Consider the following 18,970-nt stretch of genomic DNA (forward strand, 5'->3'; position numbering starts at 1 on the left):
CACCAGTTTTGCCATATTTCAGAGCTGCAACATCACTGGAGTGCCCAAAAGCACAAGGTGTGCAATACTCAGAGACATGGCCAAGGTAAGAAAGGCTGAAAAACGACCACCACTGAACAAGACACACAAGCTGAAACGTCAAGACTGGGCCAAGAAAAATCTCTAGACGGATTTTTCTAAGGTTTTATGGACTTATGAAATGAGAGTGAGTCTTGATGGGCCAGATGGATGGGCCCGTGGCTGGATCGGTAAAGGGCAGAGAGCTCCAGTCCGCCTCAGACGCCAGCAAGGTGGAGGTGGGGTACTGGTATGGGCTGGTATCATCAAAGATGAGCTTGTGGGGCCTTTTCGGGTTGAGGATGGACTCAAGCTCAACTCCCAGTCCTACTGCCAGTTTCTGGAAGACACCTTCTTCAAGCAGTGGTACAGGAAGAAGTCCGCATCCTTCAAGAAAAACATGATTTTCATGCAGGACAACGCTCCATCACACGCATCCAAGTACTCCACAGCGTGGCTGGCAAGAAAGGGTCTAAAAGAAGAAAAACTAATGACATGGCCTCCTTGTTCACCTGATCTGAACCCCATAGAGAACCTGTGGTCCCTCATCAAATGTGAGATTTACAAGGAGGGAAAACAGTACACCTCTCTGAACAGTGTCTGGGAGGCTGTGGTTGCTGCTGCACGCAATGTTGATCGTGAACAGATCAAAGCACTGACAGAATCCATGGATGGCAGGCTTTTGAGTGTCCTTGCAAAGAAAGGTGGCTATATTGGTCACTGATTTGTTTTTGTTTTGTTTTTGAATGTCAGAAATGTATATTTGTGAATGTTGAGCTGTTATATTGGTTTCCCTGATGAAAATAAATAATTGAAATGGGTATACATTTGTTTTTTGTTAAGTTGCCTAATAATTATGCACAGTAATAGTCACCTGCACACACAGATATCCTCCTAAAATAGCTAAAACTAAAAAAGCCCCACTCCAACTTCCAAAATATTCAGCTTTGATATTAATGAGACTTTTGGGTTCATTAAGAACATGGTTGTTGTTCAATAATAAAATTAATCCTCAAAAATACAACTTGCCTAATAATTCTGCACTCCCTGTATATATATATATACATATATATAAATACTAGTGTATTACCCAATCTCCTTTCCCGGGTCCATCGTATTAGATTTTTGTATCCTGCCCTCTCTGCTCAAATTTACTGCAGTTTTTCTCAATATTCATATTTCTGCCTCTGCAGTCAGGAAGAACTCGAAGAGCTTGTTCCCCCAAGCCCCGTGCGTCTGAGTGAGGAACTGCGCAGAGAATTTGAAAGGTCAAAGTCAAGTCATTTTTATTTGTATAAGATGAGAGAACTAACTACCAACGAACAACCAACCTACTGACCTACCTACCTACCAACCTACCTACCGCTTGTCAAACTTACCGACCTACCTACCGATTGACAGGCCTACTGACCTACCTACCGATTGACCAACGGTCTTAACTACCTACCGATTGACCAACCTTTTGACCTACCTACGTTTGGGCAATGTACCGACCAACCTGCCTACCAACCTACCTACCTACCTACCAGCAATCTACCTATCTACCTGCCGATTGACCGACCTTTTGAACTAACTTTAATTGACCAACCTACCGACCTACTTACCTACCTACCACCGTTTGCCGTACCTACCTACCTACCTACCTACCTACCTACCTACCTACCTACCTACTTGTCTATCTGCCTACCTAACTGCTTAACTATCTACCTAGCTACCTATTAACCTACCCTATATATATATATATATATATATATATATATATATATATATATATATAGGGTAGGTTAATAGGTAACTTAACTAACTTTGATTGACCAACCTACCGACCTACTTACCTACCTACCAGCATTTGCCGTACATACCTACCTACCTACCTACCTACCTACCTACCTACCTACCTACTTACCTACCTACCTGCCTGCCTACTTGTCTATCTGCCTACCTAACGATCCTGTCCTCTCTGCTCAAATTAATTGCAATTTTTCTCAATATTTATATTTCTCCCTTTGCAGTCAGGAAGAACCTGAAGAGCTTGTTCCCCCAAGCCCCGTGCGTCTGAGTCAGGAACTGCGCAGAGAATTTGAAAGGTATAAGAGTCAAGTCGAATCATTTTTATTTGTGTAAGATGAGAGAATTTATTTACCTACGACAAACCGACCTACCTACCAATTGACTAACCCACGCACACAGCTACCATTTGACCAACCTTATAACCTACCTACCAACCTTTCCCGACCATTAACCAACCTACCTACCTACCTACCTACCTACCTACCTACCTACCGACCACTTACCTACTAACCTACCTACCGATTGACTAACTTACCAACCTACCTAACGATTGACTGGCCTACTGAACTACCTACCGATTGATCAACCTTCCAAACTACCTACCGATTGACCAACCTTTTGACCTACCTACGATTGGCTAATGAACTAACCTACCTACCTACCTACCTACCTACCTACTAGCAATCTACTTATCTACCTGCCGATTGACCAACCTTTTGAACTAACTTTGATTGACCAACCTACCGACCTACTTACCTACCTACCACCATTTTCCGTACATACCCACCTACCTACCTACCTGCCTGCCTACTTGTCTATCTGCCTACCTAACGATCCTGCCCTCTCTGCTCAAATTTATTGCAGTTTTTCTCAATATTTATATTTCTCCCTTGCAGTCACGAAGAACCTGAAGAGCTTGTTCCCCCAAGCCCCGTGCGTCTCAGTCAGGAACTGCACCGAGAATTTAAAAGGTATGAAAGAAAGAATTTACCTACCTACGACAAACTGACCTACCTACCGATTGACTAACCTATGGACATACCTACCATTTGACCAACCTTCCAACCTACCTACTGATTGACCAACCTTTAAAACTACTGACGATCAACCAACCTATCGACCTACCTTATGTACCTATCTACCTACCTAACTGCCCACCTACCTTCCTAACTACCTACCTTCCTATCCACCTACCTACCTACTGATTGACCAGCCTATAAACTTACCTGCCTACCTACATCATTATCTACCTACCTGCCTACCTGATCTAACAATCTATCGACCAATTGACTGACCTACCGACCTACCTACTAGTGATTGACCTACCCTAACTACCTACCTACCTACCGACTTACCTACCAAACAGCGATCAACCTACCCACCTACTTTTCTACCGACCTACCGCTCCACTGAACTACCTACCTGTCTATTGACCAATCTACCAACCTACCCAAATGCTTACTTACCTACCTACCTACCTGTCCACCTAGTTGCCTACCTACTGACCGACCTACTAACTGACTGACCTACCTACATACCTGCTTAATGACCAATCTACTGACTTACCTACCTACCTACCTTCCTACCTACCTACCTTCCTACCTACCTACCTACCTACCTACTTACTTTATCGGCCTACCTCCTTGCCTACCTACCTACCTACCTACCTACCTACCTACCTGCCTACTTACCTACAGACCAACCGACTGACCTACCTTCAAACCTACGTTTTTCCTGAATATTCATCTTTCTGCCTTTGCAGTCAGGAAGAATTTGAAGATCTTGTTCCCCCAGGCCCCGTGCGTCACAGTCAGGAACTGCACAGAGAATTTGAAAGGTATAGGATGAGCGAAGCTACCTACCTATGAATGAGCATGAGAAAGAGAATGAGAGAACCCCCCCCCCCCCCCACCCCCACTCTGCTAAACAACAACAGCCCCCCCAAAAAACATCATTTTTTTACGTGTGTTACTAAATCAGTGCTTTTGTTGTGGGTGGAAGCGCATTTACATATTATGTACATTGGATTCAAAGCATGCCGCCGCACCATGTTTAATATCCGGAGAATGAAACCAATGCAGAAAGTAGTGTGACGTGAGGAAAATTTCCATTAGTACGCGAAAGGAATTTTTATCAGTGCTGGTATCTAACACTCTATGAGCTCGTGCAAATGAGTACGAAGAAACTGGCTGATCAAAAAAAAAGAAAGACAAACAACCCCCCAAAATTACAACCTTGTTCCACAATAAAAAAAAACACACAAAATACCCCCAAAGATACAATTTGTAGATTTTATGAAAAACAAGAAATGAGGAGGTGAGAGGTGATCTCGAAAAAAGAAAACAAAACTTAAAATGTTAAAACAAAACAACTAAAAAACACAGATTCAAAGAAAGTATACCTACAACTTGTAGTTTAAATTTTATTTCTCACCACTAGAAAGCAGACTGTGCAGTTAATTTTGAGAAAGGCCAAAATGGCATGCTTCAACCACCCGAACCGGGAAAACAAATGTGCTCTGAAGGCCCCTGCTTGTGGGAATTATGGACCGTGGCCCCACGAGTGCAGTTCACTTTTAAGTGGAAAGAATAAGGAAAGAAATAGCTGACACGCCATCGGGGCGGCAGTAGCTCAGGAGGTAGAGCGCTCGTCTTGGGATCAGGGATCCCAGTTCGAATCCCGGCTTGTCCGTGTTACATGTTGAAATGTCCTTAGGTAAGACACTGAACCCCTAATACCCCCAATAAGCAGGTTAGCATCTTACATAGCTGCAATACAAGGCCGCTATTGGGAAATGTGAAGCACACTGTAAAGCGCTTTGGGAAGTCATTGACTTGAAAAGCGCTATATAAAAAAAAATGCAGATGCAGACACGCATGCCACAAATGTCCTCTCTCGCGGCCACTCTCTGCAATAGTAAACTGGGGATAATGTAACGTGACCGCCACCGGTGCTGTTCATTTTAGGTGCAAAAACGGGAAAAAAAGCTCTCACACATGACAAAAATTTGCTCTCTCAACACCCGTTTTCAGAAATAGTCGACTGGGGTGAATAATTCATGGCCAAAACAGTGCGGTTCGTTTTGTGCAGGCCATAATACCTTGCCTCTGCGGGCCAATTTGGAAAAAATGAGCTCTGATGGCCCTCGCTCACAGCTATAATGGACCATGAATAATGGATCAACCATTTCATTTCAGACGGGCCAGAATACTACGCCTTCTGAAAAAGTGCTTTTAGGCTAGGACACAATAGGTGCGGCCGCACAAGTGCAGTTCATTTTAGGCTGGAATCCAGTAACGGCAAAAAACAAATGTGCGCTAGGCCAGTCCATGCTCCCCGCAATATGCCAATACTGATAATGGATTGCGGAAACATTTTCTACCCACAATGCACTGAGGCTGCAAAGTAGTGACAGATGTCAGTAAAATGTATTTTTCATTATTCATATATATTGAGGAGGGCAGCACGGCGGCGCAGTGGTTAGCGCGTGTGCGGCACAGTTCTGAGGTCGTGGGAACCTCCTGCGTGGGTTCAAATCCAGCTCCCGGCCTTACTGTGCGGAGTTTGTATGTTCTCCCCGTACTTGCGTGGGTTTCCTCCGGGCACTCCGGTTTCCTCCAACGTTCCAAAGACAAGCATTTCAGGTGAATTGGCCGGTCCAAATTGTCCATAGGTGTGAATGAGCTAGTGAGTTGTCTGTCCCCGTGTGCCCTGCGATTGGCTGGCAACCAGTTCAGGGTGTCCCCTGCCCACTGCCCGATGATTGCTGGGATGGGCTCCAGCACCCCCGCGACCCTACTGAGGATAAGCGGTGCAGCGAATGAGATGAGAATGAGATATATATTGATGATAGATGATATCAGAATGGATTTTTCATCAAAGGATTTTTATTAATAGTTGTCCTCCTTGGGGTAAATTGGGAAAGAAAATATAACAGAATTACATGTTATAGTTGAGATTAAATCAGGAAATAGGTATTTATGCGCAACATTAAAATAAACTGTGCTTTTCTTGTTTTATTTTGAAATGACATGCAAGAAAAAACACTTGTATAGTTCTAATTTTTAGTCAGTTGATTTTTGGGCAAAAAATGATTTCAAACACTGAACTGCCATGGAGGCAGCAGACGTCGAAACTTAATTTTCCATTCAAGTAGGCCGGCACCTAATGAGTTAAAGCTGTCCCTTTCTATTTAGGAGGTTTGTTTTATCAGTGAAGGTTCATTTTTACACACAAAATAAGTGCTGTAATCCCAACACCCCTGAATCTAAACACTTTTGTAGGGGCCGTTCTTTTTTGAATCTGAACTTTAGAAAGGTGTTGATGAACTTTTACCCTATTGAAAATGCATTACCTCTCTTTTGTGTTTTAGTCCATTAGTCTACAGTATCCCGAGCCATTTCCCCCTCAGCGGGAGATTTATATTTCTAAACAAATCTTTCTAGAAGCCCCTGTATTGAAAAAGAGCACGTTACCTGCGTAAATGAATACAGAAGGGAATGTTCTGTACTGATAAAGGATTGCTCTTTTTGTTTGTCTCGCCTGCCTCGGGTGCACTCAGTTGCACAGAATACAATCCAAAGTCAAACGCGATGGTAGAAAATGCTTTTTTTCGTTGTGATGAATTTGAAATGTTATGTACATTCTGACTACAAATGATGTGTGCCTTTGCCCGACAGCACCACGGAGACCGTCACGATCACCTCAAAAACTGTAACCGTTATGGAAAACAGGTATGGCAACGACTTGAGAATAGAAAATGCTATTGTGAAAATGTGTGTTTGTCCCAGGATTCATGGACTATATTTTTTGAGAGAGAAAAATAAAAAGGAAAAACATATAAACAGTATTACATCAGTTTTCATGGTAAATCTGTTCCATAACCACCCGTATTAAGTGAATTTCCACAAAATAAAACCATACATCTATCAATCTACCTACAAATCTACTGACTGACCACCTCACCTACCTACCTACCTACCTACCTACCTACCTACCTACCTACCTACCGACTAATTTTCCCACCAAATGAACGACTTACCTACTAATCAACCAACCGACCGACCTACCTACCTACCGACTGACTTACCCACCTAATGACCGACTTACCTACCTACCGACCGACTGACCGACCAACCTATCTTCATACTGACTTACCTAACAACCGACCGACCGACCTACCTACCTAACGAACTACCAACTTATCTACAGACTGGCTGACTTATCTATCCATCCATCCATCCATCCATCTTTCCATCCATTAGATAGATAGATAGATAGATAGATACTTTATTTATCCCCGTAGAGAAATTCATACTTCCAGCAGTATCCTTGTGTTGATTATTAAAAGATTGACAGGATGGCCTCGGGGTGCTGTGTTGTAGTTTAGCATCAGCGGAGTGGATGACGTCACACGCTAGGCCAAAAGTTCGACGTCCATGCAGCAGATGGAAATCTTTGTGCCCAGCGTTACACCACCTCGTATTCACATAGATAGCGAGTCCGCCTCCTCTCCGCTTCCCGCAGGCTTTTGTGTCTCTGTCTGCCCTGATTGTGTACCTATCTACCTACCTAACTGCCTAGGTAGTTGACGATAATTACAACTCTTAAGCTCCACGTTAGCGTCCGGGATGTTAGACGTGAGCCACGTTTCTGTAAAACACAGCAAACTACACTCCCTGTACGCGTTGATGTTTTTCACCAGCACAGCCAGTTCGTCTGTCTTATTTGGTAGAGAGTTCACATTTACCATGACAACGGACGGTACCAAAGGCTTATATCGGTGCTAGCTGCTTAGCCTTCACCTTAGCTCCGGCTCTGCAGCCACGCTGGCACAAGGATTCAGGGCAAGGAGTTGATTCCTGGAATAAACACATTTTTGTGCGTTAAAATCCATAACGATCGGATAGAAAGTAATCCAAAGTGTAGTTGTCAAACGGGACGAAAAATACCGAAGATAAGACAATAAAAACAATAAATCAGAAAAAGAGCGAAATAACACGGAGCTGCTCGAAAGGCTGCCGCTTGCGGCGGCGCCTATGATGTCATTATTACTTCTGTATAGCGTAACACAAAGGATCTGTTTACTTGTGAACATTACTACACCCATGCCATTTCACCTCATCCGGGATATTTTGTTGCCGCAAAGGAGTGTGGGACTTGTGGTTCAGAGACAAATGATACATGCAAACTCCAGCTTACTCGCTAAAAAAGCCTCACGCGTATCAGTTAAATTCTCTTGGACATTTCCCTTCTATATTCTGCCCCATGGCAAAAATGTCAATGTCCATTTACAGTTATGCCACAGTTGCATCCGTCCATATGTAGTGTAAATCTTTTGGCAAGCCCTGAGAAATTCTCCCAAAATTCATCTTAAAATAAGTCTACAATTTATATATGTAAATCAATAATTGCCTTTCTATAGGCAAGTGTTTAAGTGGATGACTGAGTCCATTTTAAACTTGCAGCTAATAATTACAACTTGGTAATCACGTAATAGTAAGTTAGTAACAACATATTGATAAAATGATAACAGGTTATTAAACAAATGCATATCAAACTGGTAACAAGAAAGTACCTCTCAGTTTCAAAAATGTCAGTAACTCCTGATCTAACCTTGTCCTAGTTTGCATGCTTGTCAAATAGTTGCATGTCTGTCAGTACTATCCATGTAAATAATGCATGAGAAGAACCGCAATAACCTTTGCTTACCCTATTTTTTTTTACTTCGTCACTCCTGCTCTTCTTGGCTCCGTTCTCTCCATCACCTAGCAGCTCAGAGCCCGAACCATTGACCTCAAGCGTGACCACCACAGTCACAGAGTTCAGGTAAACTGAATTGTTTCGATCGGTGAAGGATTCTTTGAGGTGGGGAAGAATTCAAAGCTATATTTTGGGCCAGCCGAAGACAATGTGTTTCAAATATTTAGATATTCTTTGAGGTGAAAATATCAGTGAAAGTAGATGAATTGAGCTAACGGAATTAAATGGTATTCATGTTGAACATCATGAGATTTTTTCTTCTAAATTTGAAACTGAAATTCAAAAGCATGTGTTGTATGTGAACAATTTCACAAATGTTGAATTTGTAGAGATAAAGATAACAATGTTTATTTATATTTTTTAGGAAATAGTATTTCAAACGATATTTTCATTAATCTGTGGAATAATCAGCACAATATTACATTTTAATACTCTATATTTAATTGTGGCAACCATGCAATATTCAGAGGAATACATTTATCTCGGTTTTAAAAACATGCAATATTAACATATTTACATTGAGCCATTTTTCACTGTGTTTTGTGTATTATTTAGCGCCTCTTAGTGGTGCAAAAAATGTCATCCGTATTAATAAGTAACAATATCGCTTGGAATAATAAGCAAAAATACATTAACTATAATATAATTTTTCTTATTTTCTTTTACAACAGTCGTATGTCAAGAAATGTTTATTTATTTTACATGACATAAGCCTCACCTGGAGGGAGCTGGCAAGATTGTTCGCCATCTAGCTATTAAGGGTACCCCAATAAATAATTGTAGGAAAAAAATGAAAAGAAAATTTGCGCAGTTTGGTCACTTCCTAGTTTGTATTATTCCTTGTGCTTTGTAGCACTTGTTTTCAGTTACACAACACAGCAACATCTGGAAGTCAAATATTACACAGTTTTCTTTTAAAGTCCATGCTGCACACCATCACCACCTAGAGGCCAGTGTGAGGATAGCACATTTCATTTTTTACTTGATACCAGTAAATCATTTTCTGGTCTTTTTTATAGTTAAGTTTAAGTATTACGATAATTACAACTCTTGAAAATGATGAATAATCCTGTCCATCCGTCGCGATTTAAATACAGATCCGAAATCATCATGAGGTTTGTAGTCGTAATCTGCCGCCTAGATTGTTTCTATTTACCATTCATAAGACATGACATCTTCCCATTAAGAGTCAACGTGCCACGCCACAATTGAGAGTGAAATCAGTGTGAAATTGTGTTTCAGCTCGGCTGATCCATTTGATCCGTACCCGATAGGGAGCACATCCCCAAACAGGTAATCATATTGCTTCGTGACACTTTGCCGGCTCTCGGCATGCATAATGCAACACAATGTGATTACGAAGAGAAACCGCAATTTTTTTTGCCCCCCTTTCTCCTGCAGATCTTCTGACCTGCTGCAGCCCCTCTCTGAGATTTCCATCAACAGGTACAAAATGGATTACACGAATTCCCTCGTCCTCGATCGGGAGCACTGTTTGGGTTGATAATATGAGCTGACGAATGGATATTGACGTAAAATGCCTGTATCGGGGATGGGCAACTGGAGTAACGGGCTGTGTTGTGTTAAAAAATTGGGCTAAGAGGCCGATGCTGAAGACCTATACAATTTTTTTCATTTATAAAAATATGTATACATTCAGACCGCTACGTGTTAAATTTCTTTATATTTGTTTTTAAAAAGATTGGTTTAATCGAACTGGTTTCAAAAACAGACGCTCCCCTGCTACACCATTCACAAAAAACTGTAAAGACGAACATTATTTTCGGAATGTCGAAAAAAATCCAGACATTGCTGTAAGTTAGATTTTATGTTGTGTGCACCATTTTCCGAGTACAGGACATTACCGTAGTGCTTCTTTTCGCCACTACCTGCCGTGTGGCGCTGTGAGAGGTCACCCAGCTTCCACCCCGAAGAAGAAATCCGCTTCCTCTTCCTAGTTTGTGTGTAAACATTCCATACTGTATCTCAGGCGCGCAAAGAACTTTGACATTTTTATGGTTTAATATCTCGTGCAGTCATTCAATATGGTTAGTGTAAAGTGTAAAGAAGAGGCAAGCCGTTTCATTTGAATGAAATTGGAACATGGAAGCTTGATGCTGTTGAAAAAATGGTCGTTTCGCTTTTTTTCGGCCACTTTTTACCACAGAGGAGGAAGTCGCCTAACTTTTTTATCTCATCTTCCAAAAGTAATTTAAACTTAATTTTATTTTCCTTTATAGAGCATATTACTTTATGAAATGTTTATTTTTTAGTACAAAACAATACAGGTTACTTATACAAGCCCTAAACATACTTACATAAACCTTAAACATACAAAATACAGCACTGAAGCAACTTACGAACAAATTCAATTTACGAACGATCATCCGGAACCTATCTCGTTCGTAAATAGGGCAGCGTCTTTAGTCACAATTAAAGCAAAATATTATTTAGCTCCATTTTAAGCACTTAATTTGATATTTGTGTTCTTTTTTTAGTTACTGTAGTTGGATTTTTGTAGTATTTTTGTATTTTACTTTTCAAATTGTGTACAGCGTATAACATTTTGTGTATGGAAAAAAATAATAATTTCAAAACATTGTTTTCAGATTGACCTATCTGGTCTTGCCCATTTCGGCTCTAATCTGGATCGTCTTGGGTACTAGTAGCAAATTACAACATCATGGTAGATTTCAGCATCGCAATATTTTACATAGTCTGACTTTGCAGTGAGTAAATAGATGCTGTTTTTTGTTTGTAAGGTTTATTCTTGCTTAGCAAGGAGAATTGCAATCGTTAATAAGAGAATCCATTAGCTGAGGTTGAGGTACCCAAAGACAAACAGTGTTGATTTTGTAAACTTTTAACAGTACTTCAGTGAACAAATGGTCCTTATTTTCAGAATGTTGGCTCAACACTGTTTTTTAACTGTGTAAACTCGTCGCTAATCTTGCATTTAATAATGTAAAAACCTTCAAAAAATGTTTGATTTAAAAAAAAGTGCTATTATTTTATCAAATTTAATGGCAACAGGGGGTAGAGGTTTAATTGTTTATAGTTATTTTTCATATTTTAGAAAAAGATTTGGATTCAACTCCAACATAAACAAATAAAGTAGTGTGACCCAATGCTGAATCTATTGCACCCTGGTTATCCTGGAAGGGAAATTACCACTTGTGATGCCCCTTCCCAAAGTTTCTTATTCTCTTCATGCTGAGGTTTTTGAGTTTTTCCTTGCCTGCATGTTGGTTTCAGATCAGGGGATGGTGTAATTGTAACTTTTGCAGTCCTTTGAGACAATTTGTGATTAAAGGCTTTATTAATTATTAACTCACAGTCCATCTGGCAATTAAACTTAAATCCTAAGAAAAAAAAACGTTTGATTAAAAAATAATTATTTCCGGTTTTTCCATTAAATTTAATTAAAATAGCAAAAAGAGAAGATTGATCCTGAAATTGTTTTTTAAATAAAAAAAATGGATGGTATAGGTAACATCATTTACTCATTTTCAAAATATTCAAGTGTAATTAATCGCCAACTGTTATTAAATAACTCATAATCACTCTTGCATTTAACACTGAAAAGCCTCTCAAAAATATTTTGATTTTTTTTCCCCTATTATTTTATCAAATTTAATAATAACAACAGAAATAAGAGGATTGGTTATCAATACCACCTTTTGTGAATTTCCCTGCGGGGATGAATAAATCTATCTATCTATCTATCTATCTATCTATCTATCTATCTATCTATCTATCTATCTATCTATCTATCTATCTATCTATCTATCTATCTATCTATCTATCTATCTATCTATCCATCTATCATTTTGTAATTTAAATTACTCGTGCTCACAATATTTTATCGTGATTTATCAACAGATTCTCCTTGTAATTTTTATGCTCCTGTAACTGGCTAGTTGCTAACGCTGGAGAGTTGTTACTGATTATACAATTGAAGGTTAAAGAACTAGTGATATTTTAGCATGTTCAATTAGCACTAATTAGCCGAAAATGTGATTTTTCTGAAATATTGTTACAGGTTGAGAAAAAGAACTGAATGGGTATTTTCGGGGCATGTTGCGCTAGGTGCTAGCATTGGCGACAAGTTCCCTTAGCATTAGCGGCACATAACTGTAACCATCCACAGGTGTAGCTACATGAACTTAATTAATATTGGTGATTAGCATGAATTACATAGCTAAAATTACATTGCAATGGAATGAAATGATATAAAATACATTTTTGTTCTGAAATTTGTTTCCATTTAAGGTCAGTTTTGTAACTGCCTGGTTAAATTTTCTGACACAGTCATACGCATTTCTCTAAACTTAATCAGTGTCGCGTATTAACAAACGCCATGTTCTGTTCTCTTTAAGTTCGTTGCACACTTTTGTGGAGAGAAAAGAGCCAGACATCACGTAAGTTTGACACATTTTTGTGTGAGTCAACCCTCTTAAATCATGTCATCCTTAATTCGAATTCCTCTCTTTACCTTATTAAAATAATATTCTTTTGAACCGTCGCCCGTTTTTGCGACACGGTGACGACGTCAATTAGGAAATGATTTGAAATGATTAATGGCCGAAATAACTTCGGGCCATCAGAGTTGATTAAAAACCTTCAGATGACTGAATGAATTAATCGTCGGAGTTTAGCAGGGTGACAAATCGAGTTAAATCGTCGTCTTCTGAGAGTTTATAAAGATGTTGTTAACTTATATAAGAGCTCATATATATATATATATATATATATAGATATATATATATATATATATATATATATATATATATATATATATATATATATATATACTGTATATATCCCATTTGAGCGGGATGTAAGACATGAAAATCAAACCCAGACTCTAACCCCAAACCACAGAAATGTCAGCAGTGCACAATAATCACGATTAATTGCCATCGTCCATAAATAATTACTTTTAATGATGGCTGGGTGTGTAATTATTGGTAATTTCACCAGTATAGTAAATGGGTGAGGAACGAGTTTAGAGGCCAGGAGAAAATAAACACATGATTTAATTACTGTCCTTTGGAGTAAACACACTTATGATCGTCTAAAAGGGAAAAAAAAGCCATTAAATTATCTCAAGGTGTTGTTGATCAGAGCTGTCTATTGCAAGCTTTTTTAAAAAATACTGTTTTTTATATCGTATTCATATGTAATATTTTTTTGTATTTTTTTAAGAAAATGTATCAGTTCTTTATTGTGGATCTTTGATGTTTTAAAAAATAAAATATAAATAAAAAACATACAAATAAAATAAACGCGAAAAAAAACCTTGAAACTATCAATGTAATGTGCCAAAATTATCTCCCATAATGCACAATTTTGCTCATTACTAGAAAAACAATTTTAAAGTTTTGTAATTAAAAAAAAGGAAATAAAAAAAATCCTGTCACAATGGCAGATAATTATATTTAATTATTTATTTTTTATATTTAATTATGTTGATATAACATATTAATCCAATACAAATTATTGTTTTTTGTCTTGTCAAAGGTTTGTATGCATTTAGCGATATGATAGACCCACAATAAAGCACAAATTATCGAGATTTTTTTTTTTAATCAATATCAAAGCTTCACAAAAAAGTCTCAATTTTGTGGGTAAAAAAAGTTCAATTATTAATTAATCTGGTATATAACACAATTATTTTACTTGAATGAGTTTTCTGGGACCGTGGTTGTGGCGGCAGTAGCTCAGGAGGTAGAGCGCTCGTCTTGGGATCAAGGGATCCCAGTTCGCATCCCGGCTCGTCCGTGTTACATGTCGAAGTGTCCTTGGGTAAGACACTGAACCCTTAATACCCCCAATAAGCAGGTTAGCGTCTTACATGGCTGCAATACAAGGCCGCTATTGGGAAATGCGAAGCACACTGTAAAGCGCTTTAGGAAGTCATTGACTTGAAAAGCGCTATATAAATGCAGATCATTTCAGATCATTTTTATTTCATTTCAAAAGTGGCAAGGATCCATTAGGGAGTGCCAAAAAGCAGTGAGACTGCATGCAGCTTCAGAGCCGTCTGGATACGAAAGCAGATTTTATCGATTTTGTTCGTATATATTGTGGGAGTGTCAAGACACCAAACCTAGCTAAAGACAATCCCAGAGACCTAAAGTACTTCTGTGTAAATTTTCATTAAAATCGGTTAAGTGTTTTTGGAGCCTTTGAGCCACGTACGAACACAGACACTCACAAAAATCAGGATTTATTTAATAGTCTAGATTCCTTTTTATCTTTCTCCAACCTTCATGTTGTTTGCACGGTCACAAGTAGGACAAGTCAAATCCTGGAACCACTGGTGGAGGACGTCATCCCCATCGACACCACCGCCACCAGGTATTTGCCTGGCCCACTCGGATCATTTTTTATTTTACTAAACCAACTCTCTTTTTGATTTTTTTCTGTGGTGATGATTTTGCTTCCTCTCCAGCCTGAGCACTCAGCGGTCGTGGGCACGCACGTGGGAAACCACAACGGAAGAGAGGTGATGACACACTTCGATTTATTCTTACGCCTCCACTCCTTGTAACGCGCTGTACTCGCTTTAGACACACTATGACCCCCCAACCCCACCTCACCCCCGCCCATTAGGCACTAAAAGCCTTTCGATGTATGTGTTCTCTCTCAGCCGAGAGGTGTCGGGAGCAGGCCAACAGGACGAACAACAGACTCTGGTTACGTTTGAGAGAAAGTAAGTCCCTTTTCTGAAGAGGGTCAGGGGGCGCCATCTTACGCCTTTTATTCCGCTGAGCTGACTAGCGCTGACTTTGCGTCACGGAACGCCATGTTCATTGAGCCAGAAAAGCTTTGTGCATTGCTGATAAAATAAGTCGAATATTGGAAATGTAATTATCGAAAAGGGATGTGATTTTTACCGGCAATGTGTTTAATAGGGGCTGCGATAAACAATTGGGTCAATATTTCAATCGTTAACAAAACACAGGAACAAAGTTATAAACAAACATGTGATCACAAAACAAAATAATGACATGAGAACAAAACCAAAGAATTTCCAAACCAGAAACAAAAACCAAACCTGACATAAAAGACAGCAATAGAAGTGAAAGACAATGACTCGACAGCCTCTGCTATCGGCACAGTCCTTAAATACAATTTTTACATCACAGTGAGGTGCGGGTAATGAGGAACAGGTTTGTTGGTAGGCTCCTCTGCCTGTTGGCGCCCTCTAGATGACAGTGGTGTGCCAGATCCGGACACTTGTTTTCCGAAACAGAACATTATTTCCAAGAAACGACTACACGTCCATTTTTCTGTAATGTAGTTGAATATTTTACCCATTAAATGAATTATTAGATAAAAAAAACTCTGAAATTAATGTTAAAAGCCCAAATTATTTATAATTTAGTCAACAATTTTAATGACAAATAGATTAATCCAATACATTTAAAATATGTAAAAAAATATGGAGTTATTTTTAATCAATTGAGATTGAATCAGGTACTGATAATTTCCCTTTATATTTGAGATTATATTGCGGTCAATTATTTGAACAAATGCTAAATTAAATCAGTCCCTTTCTTTAATACTGGAACATGTGAAAACTGTATATAATTAAATTATTCGAATGATTTATCAATAATTTAACAAGCCAACCTTGATAATAAATACGATTGAATTAAGTATTCCATCCTGTATTTTCTTTTATAAAAATAATATTTTACATTTTAAATTTCTGAAATAAATAAATAAATACAATTTATATTGATCCGTTGACTACAAATTGAATACCAAAAAAAAAAACCCGTAATGTGAAACAACATCATCCAATTTAACATTTTTGGGAAAAAAAAGGATAATTCAGCCAATTTTTTTACCAATTAATCAAAAACCCAATAAAGATAAAATTCCCGAGTTGTCCTCTTATGGTTCAGATCCTACCTCTCAGATAGGACGCACTGTGTTAAAGATGGTGAAATAACATCTCAGCCCTTCAGTGTTACCTGTGGTGTTACGCAGGGTTCAGTACTTGGCCCCCTTCTTATCAACATTTAGATGCTTACATTAGGTGATATCATTCGCAAGTATTTGCCGTCAAGTAAGTTTTAGATCAGGTCTTCGCAGCCCGTCGAGACTCTTTGAGATTAAGGGCTACGCAAATAAACATGACTTGACTTAAAAAGATTTAAAATATTACATTAGAAAAATATGTAATTTTCAGTAGATTATTTTAGTGTTGAATCAATTTGAAAATAGAAAAATAGAATCCTTACATATGTAAAAGGAACTAAATAATTTACTGACCTATTGATTAATACAAAAAACTACCTGTCGATAATCCATTCGTGGACGATTCTTTTTTTGAGTCATTTGACATGTAAAATTCCACGTTTAATCGTGTTTTTTTTAGGTCCAAAGAAGACGACTCACCATGGGATAGGTGGACGTCCCCCTCTGTTTATACAATTCCGAGCGCTACTCTGGAAGAAGAAGAAGAGAGGTAATCATTTCCCCGTAGCGGAGCTCATTAGATGCAAATTAAAGCCGTTTTTTGCTTTTCGCCATTTTAGCAGGATTTATAAGTGTGTGGAAATTAAGAGGCCGTCAAGCATTTAATTGAAAACAAGCTCGAGCTAAGTGGAAACTTAACTTAAATTATGCTGCTATTTGATGTGTTCTGTAGCCTGGAGGAAAGGCAGATATCCCACACATTCACCAGCATCACCACCATCAGGTAGGAAATGGAAACTTTGCAAAGTTGGATTCCCTCTGGGGAAATTCATGACTGGATAATGCGATGCAATAAAATTGAGAATTAGATTTTTATCTGCAAACCAAAGGATTATTTTGCAACTTGCTTGCATGATGTGGGGAAAAAACACCTTATATACAAAATCAAATAATGGATGTTTTATTCAATACTATCACAGATATAAACTCAAATGGAATTAGCATTAACGCCATGTCCAGTTTCTTAATAGAACCAACAAATTACAAGTTGAGAAATATATAGGGCAGCAACAATTAATTGTTTTACTATTCTATGGTCCAAGTAGTCACACACATTTTTAACATGCATGCCCCAGTTTTAGAATAGAATAGAATATACCTTTATTGTCATTGTTACAAAATGGGTTAACATATTGTGACAACGAAATTGGGCATGACACTCCAATTTCACACATTCACAGTGAGGTAAAAAAAACCAAGAAGATAAAGGAACAGAGAAGATAAGGTTATAAAACAAGGAGGATAAGGTTATAGTTATAATTTACACAATATTTACACAAGAAATGTCGGCATGTAGGATGTTACATACAGTTTGGTCAACCGGGGTTAATGGATCGCATCTGCACCAGTGTTGTCCGTTTTTGTAAAAAACGGATAAAGAGCCGCCACACCTTACACAAATTTGCTTGTCCAGCACCCGCTTTTAGTTTTTCATCGCCTGGCGATAATGGATCAAGGACAAAACAGCACATTTCAGCCATTTTTTAGGCAGGCCACTAGCTTCAGCGGGCCTTTCCGAGAAAAAAGAAAACCCACAATGAACCGCTGAGTTTCAACAGAAGTGCAGTTACATGCTCGTAGCAGTATGGGGATGGGGATAATGGATTGAGGCCACACGAATGCAATTCATTTTGGATGGAAATACTGGTAAAAAAAAAAAAACGCATGCCACCTATCTCCCTGTCCCCGCGATACACTGAGCCCACAACGTACGAAGTAGCGAGGTATTACAGCATTTAATCATAAAAATTATCTCTGATTATTTTGATAATCAAATTCTTAATTGTTTATTTAGTTGTTAATCCTCATAACTCATTTGTTGCCAACCCAGTCAAAATTGATCTCTAATGACTGTAGCTGTCAATGGCATTGACTATTAGAACACATTTTCTGCTGTTCGAAGGCAAGTTATACCAAAACTCCGTTTTCTAATTAAGTCAAGTCAAGTCAAATTTATTTATATAGCCCTTAATCACAAAAATGTCTCAAAGGACTGCACAGGATTACAGTTACAAAATTACACAATTACCTGATCTTAAACCAGCATGTACCGTACATTCATGACTATAAAAGGCACCAGATTATAAAGCGCACTTTCGAATTTTTGGCAACATTTTTGTTTTTGGATGCAGTTTATAATCCAGAAAAGAAGGTACTTTAGACTAGTGTTCATTTTTTTTTTCAAAATTAAGTATACTGTATTTTCCTGACTATAAGGCGCACCGGATTATAAGGTGCACTTTTTTCCCTTTTATTTGTGGTTTAGGTGCGCGTTTCAGTTTGGGAAATATGGTATTTAATGTTAAACTGATGAATCGAATACAAATTTAATCCTTGTAACATTTTGACGGGTCGACCCAAATTG

General features: G+C 38.5%; 1 protein-coding gene across 13 annotated transcripts in view; it reads left to right on the top strand.

The window, feature by feature from the left end:
• znf185 (zinc finger protein 185 with LIM domain) overlaps positions 1-18,970 on the top strand; it is a 47,803-nt gene that overhangs the window by 19,484 nt on the left and 9,349 nt on the right. For 4 of the 13 annotated variants that reach the window (XM_088343393.1, XM_088343399.1, XM_088343400.1 and 1 more), the window contains 14 exons: positions 1,251-1,325; positions 2,070-2,144; positions 2,745-2,819; positions 3,611-3,685; positions 6,528-6,581; positions 8,620-8,676; positions 9,853-9,903; positions 10,012-10,056; positions 12,990-13,031; positions 14,908-14,973; positions 15,068-15,121; positions 15,266-15,328; positions 17,006-17,095; positions 17,279-17,329. In XM_088343393.1, the coding sequence (XP_088199519.1) occupies positions 1,251-1,325; positions 2,070-2,144; positions 2,745-2,819; positions 3,611-3,685; positions 6,528-6,581; positions 8,620-8,676; positions 9,853-9,903; positions 10,012-10,056; positions 12,990-13,031; positions 14,908-14,973; positions 15,068-15,121; positions 15,266-15,328; positions 17,006-17,095; positions 17,279-17,329 (873 nt within the window). The remainder of the gene's footprint in view (positions 1-1,250; positions 1,326-2,069; positions 2,145-2,744; positions 2,820-3,610; positions 3,686-6,527; positions 6,582-8,619; positions 8,677-9,852; positions 9,904-10,011; positions 10,057-12,989; positions 13,032-14,907; positions 14,974-15,067; positions 15,122-15,265; positions 15,329-17,005; positions 17,096-17,278; positions 17,330-18,970) is intronic. The other 9 variants (XM_088343401.1, XM_088343404.1, XM_088343405.1 and 6 more) reach the window with 6 other exon arrangements.

This window comes from Urocampus carinirostris, chromosome 9 (assembly GCF_059441175.1).
Source record: "Urocampus carinirostris isolate Australia breed hairy pipefish chromosome 9, RoL_Ucar_1.0, whole genome shotgun sequence".
NCBI classification, from domain to species: Eukaryota; Metazoa; Chordata; class Actinopteri; order Syngnathiformes; family Syngnathidae; genus Urocampus; species Urocampus carinirostris.